Genomic DNA, 16,047 nt, shown 5'->3' with positions numbered 1-16,047 from the left:
GTCCCAACAAACCCCGTGTCCGCTCCAGCACCGGCAAGAGAACCAGGGAGAAGGTTGCGGAACGTCGCTGCCACCCAGTCCTTCCTCACGAGTCATTCTGCCTGGCACGTGCAAACCGAGAGGGAGCGGGTGAGGAGCCTGGCACGGGGTGCAGGGAGCCGCTCGCTGAATCTCTGAGTTGGAAAATGTCTACAAGCTTTAATGGAAAGACCTGGAAGAGAAGGTACCGGTAGTGACAGTGTTTGGAAGAACGCTTGTGTTACACGTCAGGCTTGTATTATGAATTCAGAGGCAATCCACTGCTACTAAAACCCGAAAACAAAACAGCCAGTAATGAAAAGAAGACTTAAATTTTACAGTGACAAGTGCTTGGGAAGGCTGTAGTTAGAAGAGCTTCAGGAGGAAACTGTTCTGCTCTTTTTGGAATAGAAAGAGGTATCTGAAAAAGAAAAGCTATTCAAAAGGCCCTAAACCTGTCTGAGCTTGGACTGACGATTTCAGCTCTGCAGACACAAGGTTCATCCCCCAGCAAAGCCACCAGCTGCAGCATCTATTGCTCTATTTCAGCAAAGTCTGAAAACCAAAAGCAACGAGAGGACTTTGCAGACCCCTAAACTCACCCAGAATCCTTCCTGCAGCCTCGTGTCCCACTCCTGTCACGTCCTGCAGGAGCCTGAGCACCGCAACCCACCGTGCGCGCGGGACGCAGCGCGCCCCGAGCCAGCGCCGGGGCAAGGCCCACGATGTCCCCACTGAAACGAGGGGGAATCAGCCCTCACCTTGCGCTCTCCCTTCCTCTCGACCCAGGGGCAGAGCCTCTTCCTCCAAAGCAGGAGCTTCGAGCACATCCAGCCACAGGTGACTTTGAGGCAGGTCACGTCCCGGCGCGGCCCCTCGGCGGCCTCGCTCCCCCGCGCGGGCAGCATGCAAAACTCAGCAGGTTTGCTGGAAGCCTCCACAGGAGAACCAAATGGACCCGAGCAGACGGGGAGCAAGGCAGTTAAACAGGACTTAAAAGCTTTTGAAATTGCAAACACTGGAATGAACTGGGGCATGAAATTAATTTTAACTGTACTGAATAGGAGACAGGCCATAAAACTCCATGAAAATAAGAGACTTCGGTAACATTTTAGGAAGAGTAGAAATTCTCCCTGTAACTTCCTTGCCAGCTCTATTAGCATACGTGACTCATCCCCGTTGAAAAGCAAAGCAAACAAGGAGGAAGAATTCAACGAATGTTGCAGCTCAGATATCACTGTAGAGAAATTGAGGAATTGCTGCTTTTGTGACAGCCTCGTGCCATCCTACTGCGCTTGCAAAGGTGCTACTGAAAAAGAGATCAGTCCCAGAAGAGTGTAAAAAAATAACCAAGCAGAAGCAGGCTGCACATCCCTCTTTGCCAGGTATGAGGTCTGATGAAGGCCACATGGGATGATTTTGTCTCTAGCACAACACAGCCATCTTACAGTGAGATCTTGCAGATAGAATCACTATTTTTCAGGAACATTTATGGCTAAATAGCAAATTTATGGCTAAATTTGCCTATGGTGAAGCTGCTCAGAGGAATCTGCATGCAGTTGCACCTCAGCAGAATACAACCTGTGCCTGTCCAGAGTGCATCCAGCCGCCACCTCCCGGCACCAGCTCATTTATTTCATCTCCTACCGAAAGAGCCACTTCCAGGCTGGGGAGGGGGACTTGCTTGTCTGCAGCAGGACGACACAAGAGTCTTAAGAGTGAAGGAAGAAGAAGAAATATCTTCAAATGCAGCCAAAGGAAAAGTTGTGGGTAAGATCTGAACACTCGTGATTTGGTCAAAATGCCTTGGACAAAGCGCCCTGAAATCTGAAGCACTTGCTTACAAGAGCCACTAAAGCCTTGACTTTAACATCTGCCACCCAAACATCCTGTGCAGCAGGACACAGGAGATGGGAGAACGGATCACACCAGCTTCCCCACGCAGTCAGCAGGTAGCAAAGCAAAACTCAGGCTCCGGGAGCACTGCAACAGGCCCACGCTCCAAGGAATCAAGCACGTGGAGCTCAGCAAGCTCCAGGGCCTTGTGCTGACCTAGATCTGCGAGTGCACTTGGCTGGCATCAATGACCAGCTAATTGCAAGGTCTCTGGAAGGAGGAGATGGAGGCTTTGCATTTGAACGTGTGGTTTCCTTTCCATATTTCTGCAGCATTAATCACAGGGAACATTAACCCTGAGATGCCTGGGTCAACCTCACCTCCGTTTGTCCCCAGAGCCACTAGATCCACAAGGGACGAGTGTCCCCGGGGGGTTCCGTAACCCTGGAGAGGCTCCGGAGTGCAGGGGGCAACATCTGCTCCGAAGGACCCGGAGCTGCTTTGGACAACACTGCTTGTTCCAACAGCAGCTTCGCTCCTGACCTGCGCAGTCGGTTCCCTCCTGTTTGTGCCCGTCTTTCACAGAGCAACAAAGGACAGGAAATCATTTAAATTGCAGGAAAATGTGAGCACAAAACCACAAATATTGGCAGGGTAACGGAGAGTGGGTGAAGTCTCTGCAATCACATTTAACTCATTCTTTCGAGAGAACTCGCTAGCAGCTTGAAATCACCACGTGCAGCGCCCAGCTCGCGCTGGCCAGGGAGCGCTTTGGGAAAGAGGTGGACTGGGGAGGCGGTGGCTGCCACGTGCCCTACACGGGTGAGATCCTGATCCCCCTCTGGAACGGAAATCCTGGAGGGAGAAGGTCAGGAGAGGAGCTGCTTGGAGCAAGGAGGGCGAGACCTGGCAGAGCGACCGCATGAGGGCAAGAGGAGGACCTCACCGCCACCGCAGCCACGAACAACCTGCCGAAAGCAAGAGGTTATTAACTCTTGTTGACGGATTAATCAAGATGATCCCCTTGAGCGCAGAGAGAGCAGATGTGCGGCGGGCAGCGCGTCCAGAGCAATCGGCTGCTCGTGTTTCAGATCTGGTCTGATTGTTTAAAAATTTCCAGCAACAAATACTGCTATTCTCATTACCTATTGTTCTTCTTCTGTCTTCTGGAAGTCGCTCTAGTTATTAAACACAAGCTGATGATTAAATCATGCATTGAGGTGATAAGTCATAAATTACATGATTGCTAAGTCTGAGTATCTTTGAAATAACCGGCGGTGCGTAGACATCCAAGAGCTGCTTTACGAAGATCTAGCTGTAACTGCAACATTTAATTTCACCCACCTTTCCTGCACTCACACACAGGCTGGCAGTTGATTTCGTACCTCCGTACGTGCAAAGTAAACAACAACAAAACGTGCACCGCGTTCCGTCTCCTTCCAAAGCAGCCGTGGGCTGCATCGCTCCGGAGCGCGAGCGAGCGCGGAGCGGAGCTCTCACCAAATCCCCGGCCAGGGCTACGCGCGCCGAGCGCCTCCGCGGAGGCGAATCCACCTCGGGCAGAGTTATCTGCCTCCTCCGCAGCCCGTCTGCCGCTCAAGAACTCATCCCAGAGCCTCAAGCGGCTGCGCTCGCCGCCAGGGCCGTGCAACTCCGGCTCCCGTCCCTCCTTGGCTCGCATCCGCGCTCCGGCACGCAAACGCGCGCTCCGAACTCGCGCCAAAGCCTCGTCAGCTCCAGCAAACACTCTGTGCCAACAGGCTGAGCCAGGAGCCGCTTCCCCCCGCGAGGAACCGGGATGCACCTCGAGCATCCCGCTAGCACCGGGGTTCCGGAGCGCGTCGCTGCTCCAGGCGCCGGCAGCAGCTCCAAAGGCTACGCGCGATCTCTTGGCAGCCTTAATCGGAAACCGGAGCTGGGCACGAGCGAGCATCTCTCCCGCTCCAGCCTAATGCACAGCCTGACATTTAAAATAGCCTTTATTGCCACATACTTACATTTTAATGTTCTCATGGTACTGCCTGGTGTCTGAAGGCTGGTTGTATAATGGCTGAAATAAATAAGAAAAATGAAGGCATAAATGGTACAGTCTGACATTCAGAAACTTGCACCCCTGCGATGCCGCTGCCTCGACTTGGCCTCCCACCTCCCGCTGCAGCCCCCATCCCTGCTCCGCTCCAGGGCTGGAGGGCGCAGGATCCCACTGGCGCAGAAGTCCCGGCGCATCCCGGCACGTGGGAGGGCGGGCAGCGCTGGAGCTGGCGCTGCGGTTTGCTCCGGAGCGCGCGGCTGCTCCGCGCTTAGAGGAAGGGCTGAGAGCTTTGGAACGGATGGCACGGGGGAGGCAAGGGGACGGGGGGCTCCGAAACGGCAGGAGAGGGGCTGCGTGCTGCAAGGACGGGGTCTGGGTCTGCTCGCCGGGAGCCCAGACCGACTCGCGTGCCTCGCGGCACCCAGGCACGATGCTCTTGGCTCTGGTGGCCCAGGGGTTTTGTCTAAAGTCACCCAAAATGCTTGTGGCAGAGCCCCCAGGGCCTGGGCGCCTCACAGTCCAGGCGGGAGCACCCGCTGCAGGGCTGCTCTCCTCCCCGAGCTCTGGGGCACCTCGGCTCCATCCCCGGATCGCTCCCGCTCCATCCTGCGGGATGAGGGAACCGCCCCGACGCAGGCAGCGAGAGGCGCCGCGTGCAGCGCTCGCTTGGACCCGCGAGCACCGGCTGGTGCCAGCCCCACACAACGCAGCGGGTGACACGGGACGTCCAGGACAGCAGCCAGGCGCGCGGGAGGACCCCCCCGAAGGCTGCTCTAGCCCCCTAAGCTGGCGGGGATGTGGCCGTGTTAATAAACGCCTGCACCATCAACAGCCCCATGTCTCCCAACGAGGGCAGCTCCTGTCTGGCCATGGAAACGCGCCCAGCTTTCCCCTCGGTTTATCCATACGCTTCCACTGAACCAGCTGTGCACGACTGAACATCCGGGCCAAGTACAGCCAGGGGGACTGCACAAGGAAGGCAGCAGCCCGGGCAGGGCTACGCACAGAGCAGCACCTCTCACTGCTCTTCGGAAGGGCACCGGGGCCACCAGCAGGGCCCAGACACCCGCTCCCCTGCAAGGGACGAGGAGCTGCAAGGCTGCCCGGAGCATCCCAGCACGGCAGTGCCAGGCAGTGCCAGGGCAGGCAAGAGGCAACGAGGAAACCCCCAGAAAGAGGCACTTCTCCACAGGGTCTCTGCTGCAAGGGCTGTTTCTATCATGGATCCTCTTGGATCTGCTGGTCCACCTCCAGGCTCCGAGCTGGCTGTGCACTCCCACTTGGAAAGCTCGGAGGAACACAGACATCTGTCTCATCACGTAGCTCGAGAGGGACCGCTCCATGTCATGGAGAGAAGGAATCAAGCTGTGGCTCGGGAGAACCACGTCCACGATCACCCTGGCAAGACTCGACCGGAGGAGCTGCTGGGCTGGGGGAACTGGAAATACCGATGAATGCAAGTGCCTGCCTTCCCTCCGTGCTCATAAATCCACAGCAAAGGGGCCGGCTGCGAGGAGTCCCCCAAAGCCCTCACTCCTGTTGGCCCCAAACTCCTGGTTTGTGCCTGGGTCACCTCGTGTGCATGGGGGACATCACACATGCCCTGACGCTGCTCAGACCCAACACTGCTGAGCCGGTTCCGCTGTTGCTCTCACACGGTGTCAGTGGCCACCTGAATTCTTCGTTAGCAGATCGAAGTGTTAACGGCAAAACACTGTGTGCATCGCTTAAGAAGAACAGTCAAGAAACGCAGAAATAGGCAACTCTGGGAGCCATAACCAAGCCCTGCACCCCAGCAACGTCTCCAAGAGATTCCTGCCTCCACAGTGGTCTCAGCTCTGCACGCAAGCGGAACAAGCACAAGAGAGAAGTCTCCCCCTACCCCATAGAAAACGTATCTCATCGCTGATTAAATCATAAAAAAAACTGTTCTTAACAGGCAGGGACTTCACAAGCATCCTCCTTCCTCGGAGCTGTCCACAATCTGCACCTAATTACAGCTTTCTAAATGAGTAAGCAAACGTGAGTCTCACAGGTCAGACGGGTAAGGAGCCACGTTCAAAACACTCACAGCGTTTCTGCAGGGTGAGAGACACGTACCGCATTTCTCTGGGGGACGACACGTGAGAAAAACCAAACTGCTCTTGCTGACAAACCCTTGGATGCAGTGGAGCCTCTTTACAAATGAAGTGGAGAGCAAGCCAGGAATCTGCCTGGCCACCGCAGCATCCCCGAAACTCCTCCCCGAGGAGGAACCGGGTCACTTTAACACGGCCCCGCGACGCTGCAGGGATAAAACGAGGGGAGTTACTAAGTCATAACCCCCGGTGTAGCGGGGAGCCCAGCCCCGAGGGCCCTAGTTTGGCAGAGCAGAGATGCAGAGCTTCCAGCCTGTCCCTTATGGCCTCACTCAGTTGAGTGGCAACTTGCTCTGTTGAGACAGAGCGAGAAAATCCCTGCCAAAGCCAAACCCAGGGTTTGACGTAAGGCAAAGGTCCTAGAGGAGCCCTCGGATTAGGACTGATGCGGTGACTCACTCCAGCAACGCTCCGGATTCGAAGTTGGCTGCTCCAGCGCTGCAGCACTCGCATCCATGCCGGGCTCCTGGGATCCGGTTGCTGCTGTGCGGGAATTTTGCTGCTCGGAGAGGGAGCCAAGCGCAGGGCAGCACAGCCGGGACCGCGCAGGCGACCAGGACATCCTGCATCAGCTGGTGTTGACGTGGGGGCACAAGCAAGGGCGCCCCAAGGCCCCATCAGCGAGGCTGGAGTGGGGTTTGGGTGCCAATCCATAAGCTTCAAGGCACAGAAACCTAACCCTAAGGCTCCTACAGCAGAACCAGACGGCGAGGATTTGGGTGCAAGGCCAGATCTTGTAGGGTCACATCAGCGACAACCAGGCAACAGGCGGTCAGCGCCCGGCGCCTCCCGAAACCACAGGGCTGCCAGGGCCTCCCAAGGCTTTGACACAGAGCCCCCAGGCTCCGAGAGAGCTGCCCAGGACGGGGAGCCCTGGGTGACAGACACAAAACTTCCACGTCAGCCTTTACCGGAAAGCTCCTCCAAAGCCCCCATCCAGAGCAGTCTCCAGGGACCAATGGACGTGCACAGCACAGGTCTCTCTTTCTGCCAAAACGCGATCCCTTCGGAGCAACTCGCCGCGGTCCCTCGGCCGCTTCCGCCGGCCCGAGCCGGACCCACCGCAGCCCGGCTGCTTCTCGGCTTCCAGAACTCCAGTGCAAGGAGAGGTGGCCCCAGAGCCTGTCCTGCCTCCGGCACCTAAACATGAGGGGTGGCACCACCCCCCGCCCGGGGCTGCTGTTTGCTGGTGGGCTGTCACCTCCTGCTGCTGTCACCTCCCGCCGCTGTCACCTCCCGCTCAGCAGAGACTAGTGTCTCTGTGGGGACCTCCCGCCCGCGCTAACACGCTGCGTATCTGCCACCATCTCGGCTCGCAGGCAGTAACCAGGGCTCTCGAACAAACAGAGGTGACACATCCGCAGCCCGGGCGGATGGTTTCGCGTGGGACCGGCCCCGGGGTGCCCCCAGCTCCCTGCAAGCCCGGGCTGCTGCAGGGCAGCTCCGTGTCACCCGTGTCACGCGGCGGGGATCGCAGTGTTCGGCTCGTCTCCTGGGAGCACGCGAGGGCCGCTGGCACATCCAGGGGCTGCTCGGCCAAACATAACGCGGGCAGGAGCTGGGCAGGAGGAAGCACCTCTCTCCGGGCAGCTAGAAACGCATGGGACGTGCGTGGATGGAGCAGGGCCAGGCCTGGCTGCCTGCGGCCTCAGCAGAGGCTTCCCCGTCCCTCGGCAAAGCGGGACGTGGCGCTGCAGGAAGGGCTGGCCCTGTGGCACTGGCTCCCGAAGCGCTCCGGGGCCTGGGAGCTCCAGCACCCACGGCAGGGCATCAGCCAGGCTTTGTTGTTATTATTAAATAAAGCCAAAACCAAAACATGTCCTTGGGAAAAGGAAACACACTGTCTTTGGGATGAGGAAGTGCCAAACGTGGGCATGGCCGATCCGAGGAGCAAAGAGAGATCAAACGGTTTGAGCCTGGAGACTCCAAGGGAAAGGGCTGAGCCCTGTTCCGCAGACCCCGAGCGTGCCCAGCGGGTGCCCGTGACGCTCCCGGCTGCTCCGGGCAGGCAGTGGCTCGTGCCGGCTCCGCCAGGCAGGGCCGAGCTGGAGCTGCCGATGGCTGCGGGGCAGCCCTGCTGCTCCCTCCCTGCCTCCGGCTGCGGCCCGCGGCGCCAGGGAAGGGATGCTCAGCCGGGCACGCGGGCGGCCCCTCCGAGCTTTCCAGCTGCGCTGGCGGAGAACCGCCAATTCCCAGTGTGTTTTCCCAGCACCCAACCTCCTCATGGCTGCTTCCAGCCTCCCCTCAGCAGTCAACCCCTTGGGATGCAGCTGGGCTCTGCAGGGCGAGGGGACAACTGGAACGTGCCAGTTACCAAACCGGCCTTCCCTCGGCTTCCCCCCGCATGCAGGATGCAGCGGCAGGCAGGGCCCCGGCCCCGGCACAGCCTCCCCGGAGCCCTCGGCACCGTCCCGGCGGGCAGCCCCGGGCTGAGGCTGGCGCAGCCGGGTGCATGTGCGGGTGCCTGCGCTCGGGCGCTCCTCTCGCCTCCCGCTTCCTGCCCCGCGGTTCCCCGCGGCCGCCTCCGCTTCCCGCTGCCGCCTCCGGAGCCCGCACCGGGCCGGGCTCCCCTGCAGGGCGCGCGGCCGCAGAGCACTCACCAGCTCCACTTGGGGCCCCAGTCCTTCCAGGATCCGGTGGGCGGCCTCGGCTTTCTTCTGCAGAGAGGAAAGGGAAAAGGGGAGGAGGCAGAGGGAGAAGAGGGGGGAGAAGAAAAGTTATTTCTGCCGCTGATTAGAGGCTCTGCTCCCTCCGTAGCCCAAAAAAAAGCCCCTTTCTGAACACCCGTGGCGCTGCTGCAAACCCCATCCCCACCTGCAGGCAGGAGAGGTTACAGCCGAGCGGGGAGGCGGCGCCGCGGGCGCTCGGATCGGGGCTGGATGTGCCGGGGGCTCGGGGCCGCGCGGAGCCGCAGGCGGAGGTGGGCGGCCCGACGCCCTTTCCAGGCTCCGGTGTCCCCGGAACGCGTGACGGCTCCACGCGAGCTGCTCGCCCTGCTCTCACTGAGCCACCTTGCGCTTTGTACAAATGCAAAATGCAAAAAAAATAGAAGCTAAAGCCAGCCCGGGAACACGTGTCATGGTGTGTGCGGTGGTTGTGAACTCAAGAGGCCCCAAAAAAAAGAGAGAGCGCGGGGCTGGCTGCAGCAGGAGCCTAAACAAGAGGTGACGTGTTGGGGAAACAACCCTTCTGTGCAGCCCTGCGTGTTACAAACAGCCAGATGAATCCCCAGGACCAGTCCCGAGCAAATACAGCCAAATACCTGGCAGGGAGGGGACTGAAGAGCCAGAATTTAAGGGCTACTTGCTCAGTAAACCAGGAAATTTTACTCATGCAACGGGGGGAGACAGAAAATTTACTCTGCCCAAGGAGCAGCGCGGGGCTGCGGGCGGATTGGAGCGCAGGGAAGGCGGGGAAGCGCCTGGGAAGCGCGCGGAGCTTTAACCCACGGAGCACCAGAGCCGGCCGCAGCTGCGTGAGCAGGAGACGGTGAGCCCGGAAGGGGCTGCTCCCTCCTGGAAAGCCCAGCACGACCCTCGGCACGCTGTCCCCCTCGGCACGCTGTCCCCCTCGGCACGGCCGCCCCGGAGCCAGCGCCACGCCGGGCGCACACGCTCTCCGCGGCCTCCCACGGGGACACCCGCCAGGCACCCAGCGGCCTCCTCATCCCGGCACCCCCGCTGCTCCCCTGCGCCTCCCAAGCCACAGCGCAGCCTTAGAGCTCGATCCCAGACATGCGGAGTGGGATAAAACCGGCCCCGGCTCTCACGCCAGGGATGGCGGTGAGGCCAGGCTGAGGGGACGTCCCCACTGCCACCATGGGGCTCTCCCAGCTCCTGCTCCGCGGCGAGCAGGGGGCAGGAACCCAGCGGCCTCCTCCTGCACCGCGCGTGCCCCGCAGCAGCGCAAGCGGCCGCACACGACGAGGAGCAGAAACAGCAGAAACACGTTCCTGCCGTGGGTATCCCAAGGGCAGCGAGGGGAGGCGGGACCTGCTCTAATCCCAGTGGCACCAGGAACGGTGACGGAGTGTTTTAGGCGCTGCTCAAGTTCAGCTCCTGAACTGCCAGCGGCTGTTTTAAGTCTTCATCTCCCGTCACAAAATTAGCAAGGTCTGTGTGCGAGACTTAAGCCTAATTTATGTCTCAACTATTAACACCAGTAAGTAATGACGTTTGATTTCACAGGAGGAAATAAAGGGAAATCCAAAGGCTCAGATCTGCAGCAAACACAAGAGAAACGGCAGGAGCTGCGAGCAGAGCCCGTCGCAGCAGTGCCCCGTGGCCGGGCGGAGGCTGCTCGGCCTTAAACACCTCCACATTTTGCTTCATTAGTGGGAACAAGCTGAGTCTGCCCGCGGACCTGCCAATCTGAAATATTCAGAATGCTACAGAGCTCACGATGTGTAGCGAGACCTTAATATTTAGGTCTCCAGGAGCTAGCAAACGTGCTGACCTTGGAGAACGTGCCCACGGGGAGGCCTCGAGCGATCACAAGCAGCGCATAGGATTTTCAGGAGGCGGCAGCTTAACCCAGAGCACCTTGAGGACAAACACATCGCAAGAGCTGCCGAACGCCCTGCATCCTGCGCCGCGAGGCTGCTCGGCCAGCGCCGCTTCTCAGCCACCACTTCCTCTCGAGGTGACGTTTCAGCCTGCCCGATATTTTTCCGGTACAAACACGGGCCAAATTATCCCCCTCATTAATTGCAGCGCCGAGTAATCGCCGGGCCCACATTGCAGCCCCGAGGCGGAGGGGAAGGATGGGGAAGGATTCCCTGGCACGCTCGGATCCCGCGGCTGGGAACCGCTGATGCTGAAGGCCTTTATGTACAAAGCGATTAAACCCAGGGAGGGGAAAAAAAGCTGACTCTGTTCAGCTGCTGCTTTGGCCATGTTTAGACAGCTTAATGAGACGACCCAGAGGCGAATCACCATGGGCAGAACATGTGGTGGATCAAGGAGAATGACATAATTTGTCTTGCATTAACCGAGTGTAACGCACGCGTCTCCCGAACGAGAGATCAGGAGGGAGAGCTATTCCGAGCACGTCGGATCTCTGTACGTACACAAAGAAAAGCCTCTATCGCGAAAGCTGCCCAATTAACACTTGACACACACTGTAATTGCTGATGCTCCTTGCTGCATTTATCAGATCATAACCCAACTGTAATGAGCTGTCGACGAGGCCGCACGGGCGGCGGAGTCGGGAATGACACATTGCACCTATTAGAGGGTTCCCATCGCACGAGGGCTCGCAGCGAAGGACGGATAAACCGCAGATAAACACGGATAAATCGCGTTTAAATGAATAAATGAAGATCCCCCCTGGTTTCCAAGTCGCTCTAGTGCCCCACAGCAAGGAGCCTTTCCCAGAGGCCGTGCAGATTCCCGGGATGTCGCTGGAGCGCTCGGAGCAGCGCGCTCGCTGCCCAGCTCCCCGGCGCTCGGTTTTGCTCCCGTTCACACCAGTCCCTTTGCTCTGGCAGCAAAGGGATGTCACATCAGCACGGACCCAGCCAGCCTGGACACTTCCATGGGGACAGGCACCTCCTTGGGAGCGCTTTTAAGGGCAATTCACATCGACGGGTGCTGCCTGTCACCAGCCTCTTCGTATGTGAAAACTCAGCGCACGAGCGGGGTGGGAAGCGGCCCGGAGAGCAGCTTCCCACCCGGAGAGCTCCCGCCGGGATGAGGGACTGGCCCCACGGGGCGAGCCCGGGCTTTCACGTGGGTTCTTCTCAGAGAGGAGTTTAAAAATGGAAGATAAGGAAACACAAAGTTATTTTGAGAAAGCGGATCTGAAATAAGGAGGCGGCACTTTCCTGGAGCGCTTCCAGCCTCCGCTCCCGAAAGCTCCGCGCTGCCGCAGCCCAACTGCGCTCCCGGGGCTATTTATAGCGGAGCCGGCCGTGCCGGGGGATGCGAGTGTTTCCATTGGGCATCAGGCACGTCCTGCTCGGAGACACACAAACCCCTCGGAGGCAGGAGAACCCCCAGCCACCAGGGCCACCGCCTCGGCCGGCTGGGCCACAAAGTCCTCGCTAAAGGCTCGAAGACACCCAAGATTTGGATTTGGCTCGCAACAAAAATTCAGAATTTCAGGAGAAACCTCACTGACGTCGGTAGGAGTCTCCTCTGGCAAGGAGCTCTTCCCCGGGCCCAAGAACATCAATCTTTTCCCCTTTAATCCTGGCGTCTCCATCCTGGAGCCAGACCCTCACGGCGGTTTGCTGCAGCCCCCGGCTCCACCAGTGGAGCTGGCTGCTCCGCAGGGAAAGTGCCTCTTGCACAGGGCATTTTTTCCCGGCACGCTCCCTGGGCACGGACACCCTCGCCTGGAGCTCCCCTTCCACCGCAACGGGGATAACCCACCTCACGGGAGCTCCTCGCCACAGGCCGGCGCGTATCCAAGGCCACGGGGATTCAGCAGGAACAGCTGGAAGAGCGGCGCAAGGAGCTGGTTGGCACCGAGACCCGCGCCGCATCTCGAGCAAAAATCACCAGGTTTCCTGTGCAGAGCGTGACACGCTGACTCAGCCCTGCGGCCCGCCAGCCTCGGCGGGCGCCTGCGGTCGCCACGAAGCCCTCCTTAATCTTGTGCATTTCTACACACACACGGATCTAGTGTCTCGCCCGTCACCTCTAAGGTGGCAGTGCCACAGCTGCATTAAGCTCAACGCTTACGTGCTGCAGAGGCGAGCGGGAAATTCAGCCACTGCCACAACTTCCCTGGACACGGAGCCTCGGCACCGAGGCAGCCACGGGAAAACTCCAGGCACTGCACCCCAGGGCAGGACCCAGGCCAGAAAGTGGCTGTTTCTCCCTCCCGGCTCACTTGGAGCCACCGCTTCTGTGCCAGGACCTGCAGCTGCATTTTGGGGTCAGGATTCACCTGGGACACAACCTCTAATTCAATGCTGGGAACGCCAGCTCCTGAAGCAGATGTTTCAAGAGGACATTAGGACCAAAAGAAAAATCCTGAATATGGGCAAAACTGAAAGATTCTGAGTCACTCAAAGTTTTTAGGTGTTTAAATTTTATCTTTCTGCAACCTTTTGCTGCTACGCAGAAACGTCAATAGTACCTAACTTACAGCCTCTGCAGTTTTCCCTTTAGAGACTGCTCGGAAGCAAATCCTGCATTATTAAACCAGGCTGAGACAACTCCAGAGTAAAAGTTGTTAGGAACAAAAGCAAAAATCCTGAGGCCCTTCCAGCAGCTTTAAGCAACGTCCCCTGCCCTGCCTGCACCCCAGGGCACTGGATAAGCCAGACTTGGAGAAACCCTGCAGGTTTGGGGCTCCAACGGGGTTTCACTGCTAAGGATTTTTTAATGCACCAGTTGCCCGTCGATATCCCTGGCTGCTTCTTTCCTTTCTGATGCAAATCGGGAACCCACAGAAAATCAGTTACACAGACAGAAAATCGCCATGGGATCCCAGTCACACTCTGTGCACTTCAGTAGTTAAGGGCCAGATCATCCTTTGCAATGCTGAAAATGTTCATTTGTTTATTCCCTTATTTATGGGCGGGCGTTGCTGCTCGCTGAGCACTGGTGGGTGAGCGGGAGCCGCGCGCGCAGACACAGCGGCAGCAGGGGGTGGAAGGAGCTCGGAACAAGCCTTTGAATTCCAATTTCACAGCAGAACGCTGCATTTACAGAGCGCTGTGCCCTTTTGAAGGAACAAGCGCCGAGACAGAAAGCGAATTAAAATTTAATCTTATTGATTTCCAGCAGCTCAGTCCCCAGAGCGAGACAGGCCGCTCGGCACCAAGTCCAGGTTTTCGGGAGGGCCCCCGGGTAAAAGCGGAGCCGCTGCTGCAGAGGGAAGCGCCGTGTGCCCGTCTGAAGGACACGCTGAACCTCCCTGCCCTCACCTGCCCGCGATGGAAACGCTCCGGGAAAGTGGACTTCCCCCCATCCCATCCCGGGATTTCTCCTGCCTGCACAGGGCACTCGCCCCAGCCAAGCCCTAGCGTTGCTCCTGAGCAGAACACCCCATGGAGTCAGCTTGACCCTTCCAATCCCTCTGCCCTCCTAGGGGGAACAGACGCTTCAGATTTTCACTCTGCACCAGCAGAGCTGAGAGGGAGACCCGCTCCAAGGGCAATGGAACCGCCGGGCAACTCGCTCCAAGGAAGCCTCCAACAGGAGACGGCTCCATCTCCGGGATGAGGAGGGTGGGAAGAGGGGAGAGCCCCACACAGCAGCTGAGCGCGAATTCAGGCACGAAGGGACCCTGCGGAGAAGGAACCTGCCTTGGGAGAGGCTAAGGGTCACTCACGTAGCTTCATTTACGAGAGCACCCGCTCCTGCACTGCTGCCAACCTCTAGCAGCGCCCGACACCCGTCGCCATCCGATACCCCCAGCAGCTCAGCGTCCCAAGGGACTAACGTCACCTGCAAAAATAGCACTCAGATGGTTTTAAAAACACCAGCCCACTGTTTATTCTTACTTTAGCCCACCAGTAGCACCAAAAGCACTAAGGTGCTTTCTCAGACACCCTCTGGGAAGGGATGTCCTCTTGCTACGCACCAGTGTGCACTCACTCACAGGGGAGGTTTCGGTCTGCGGCTGCAAGGGGTGTTTTACTCTGCTGTATTCAGATGCACTCAGCAAAAGGTACTTGTTCAGGTGCAATTTCACAGCGCAGCTGGAGGCCGAGCTGCGTGTGTGGTCAGCACATACCCACAGGCAGGAGGGCATCTCTTTTTCTCTGGAAGCCAATTACTTGTCCAGTGGAGTGTAGCAGGAGGGAACTACAGGTCAAGTTTTCCAGAATGCTTCTCTCTGGGGCTCAGGAACTTTTCAAATCACACGTGTTAAGTAGGTCGCAAAAGGGAAAAGCAACGTGACGGAACTGAGTATCATGAGAGAACCTAAATTTTAGGAGAAACGCACACAGGCCCATGCCAACTTGCATTTCAACCCCTGCTGCAAAACCCAGCACATCGGTGAGAAAACACAGACGTCCCTGATGAGCCACGGGCTAAAATTAGCAACCATTCACCCCTGAAAAGCCGCAGCCATCGCCAAACGGAAAGTAGGTCACGGAGCGACTGGCTAACTCGATTTTCCGGAGTTTCTAGCGGCTCTGTCCTCGCGTGACCCCTCTCTCCCGGGGCCGCTGGAGGTGGTGTCCGCTTTGCGGCAGCGGTGGGAACGGGCAGGCCGCGGCGCCCGGCCCCGCGCTCGACCCGCTTCCTCGCCCTTCCACAACAGCCCCCTTGAAACGTCGCTCCCGCTCGGCCAGCTCTGCTGGGCTGCCTCTTCCCGAGGCCTCAATGTCCTCCTTTTATTTGGATTCTTTGCGAGCAAACCTCAAGGCAGGCGAGTCCTTTTCTCCTGCAAGCCACAAGTGTCACCAAGGCTGAGAGAGAGCCCAGATTTGGCTCAGTGACCTTTCGCACTGATCAAAACGTTTCTATTGAGCTTTGCAGCCCTTTGCTCCTACCAACTTACTTCTCAATTAAGTGCTAAGCTGCAATCAGCCTCCCGTCAATGCAAGGGCATCCCGGGGCCCTTCCTGCATTCGCCAGACCGTTGGGTACATCGCAGATGGTCTGCTCTGCAGCCACCAAAACCACCCAGGGAACCTCAGCTCCTGTCTGCAGCTGCTTTCCATCCGAGGTCTTCTCCATCAGCGCTGCCTTTTCCTCTTCACGGTTTTCTCATCCTCCTCCTGGCTTCATGTTGTCTTGGGCCAAGGAGAAGAAGAAGGGTCTTAAGGTGGCAGATCCACTGCCAGCGGTCAGGGAAACCAGGGCCCTCCTGCTGTTCTGAACATCTCTAGCAGAGGTGACTGGCTGAAAGCTGAGCGTGGGGATGCTCTTTAGAAGGACATTTATATTCTCAACCCCACCTTATTACTAGAGCAACAGCAGATGCAGCAGGGCCTACAATTCTCAGCCCATCTTTCCTCCTACAACTTGCCATTTGGCAGGTTTCATCACTGAACTTCAGCCTTGGCCAGAAAGTCTCTGTGGACTCTCTTTACAGCCCATGACTAGATCATGCCTT

At 58.2% G+C, this 16,047-nt stretch overlaps 1 protein-coding gene across 9 annotated transcripts in view; it reads right to left on the bottom strand.

Annotated features, from left to right (window-relative positions):
- NCOR2 (nuclear receptor corepressor 2) overlaps positions 1-16,047 on the bottom strand; it is a 155,300-nt gene that overhangs the window by 84,451 nt on the left and 54,802 nt on the right. For all 9 annotated transcript variants that reach the window (XM_088532512.1, XM_088532511.1, XM_088532517.1 and 6 more), the window contains exons 7-8: positions 8,625-8,681; positions 3,852-3,904 (exon numbers count right to left, since the gene is read on the bottom strand). In XM_088532512.1, the coding sequence (XP_088388638.1) occupies positions 3,852-3,904; positions 8,625-8,681 (110 nt within the window). The remainder of the gene's footprint in view (positions 1-3,851; positions 3,905-8,624; positions 8,682-16,047) is intronic.

The sequence above is a fragment of the Tinamus guttatus genome, unplaced genomic scaffold, assembly GCF_059628265.1.
Source record: "Tinamus guttatus ecotype Peru unplaced genomic scaffold, ASM5962826v1 Tinamus_guttatus_pri_ptg000459l, whole genome shotgun sequence".
In the NCBI taxonomy this organism is placed as follows: domain Eukaryota; kingdom Metazoa; phylum Chordata; class Aves; order Tinamiformes; family Tinamidae; genus Tinamus; species Tinamus guttatus.
This window is presented reverse-complemented; position numbering and strand designations above follow the sequence as displayed.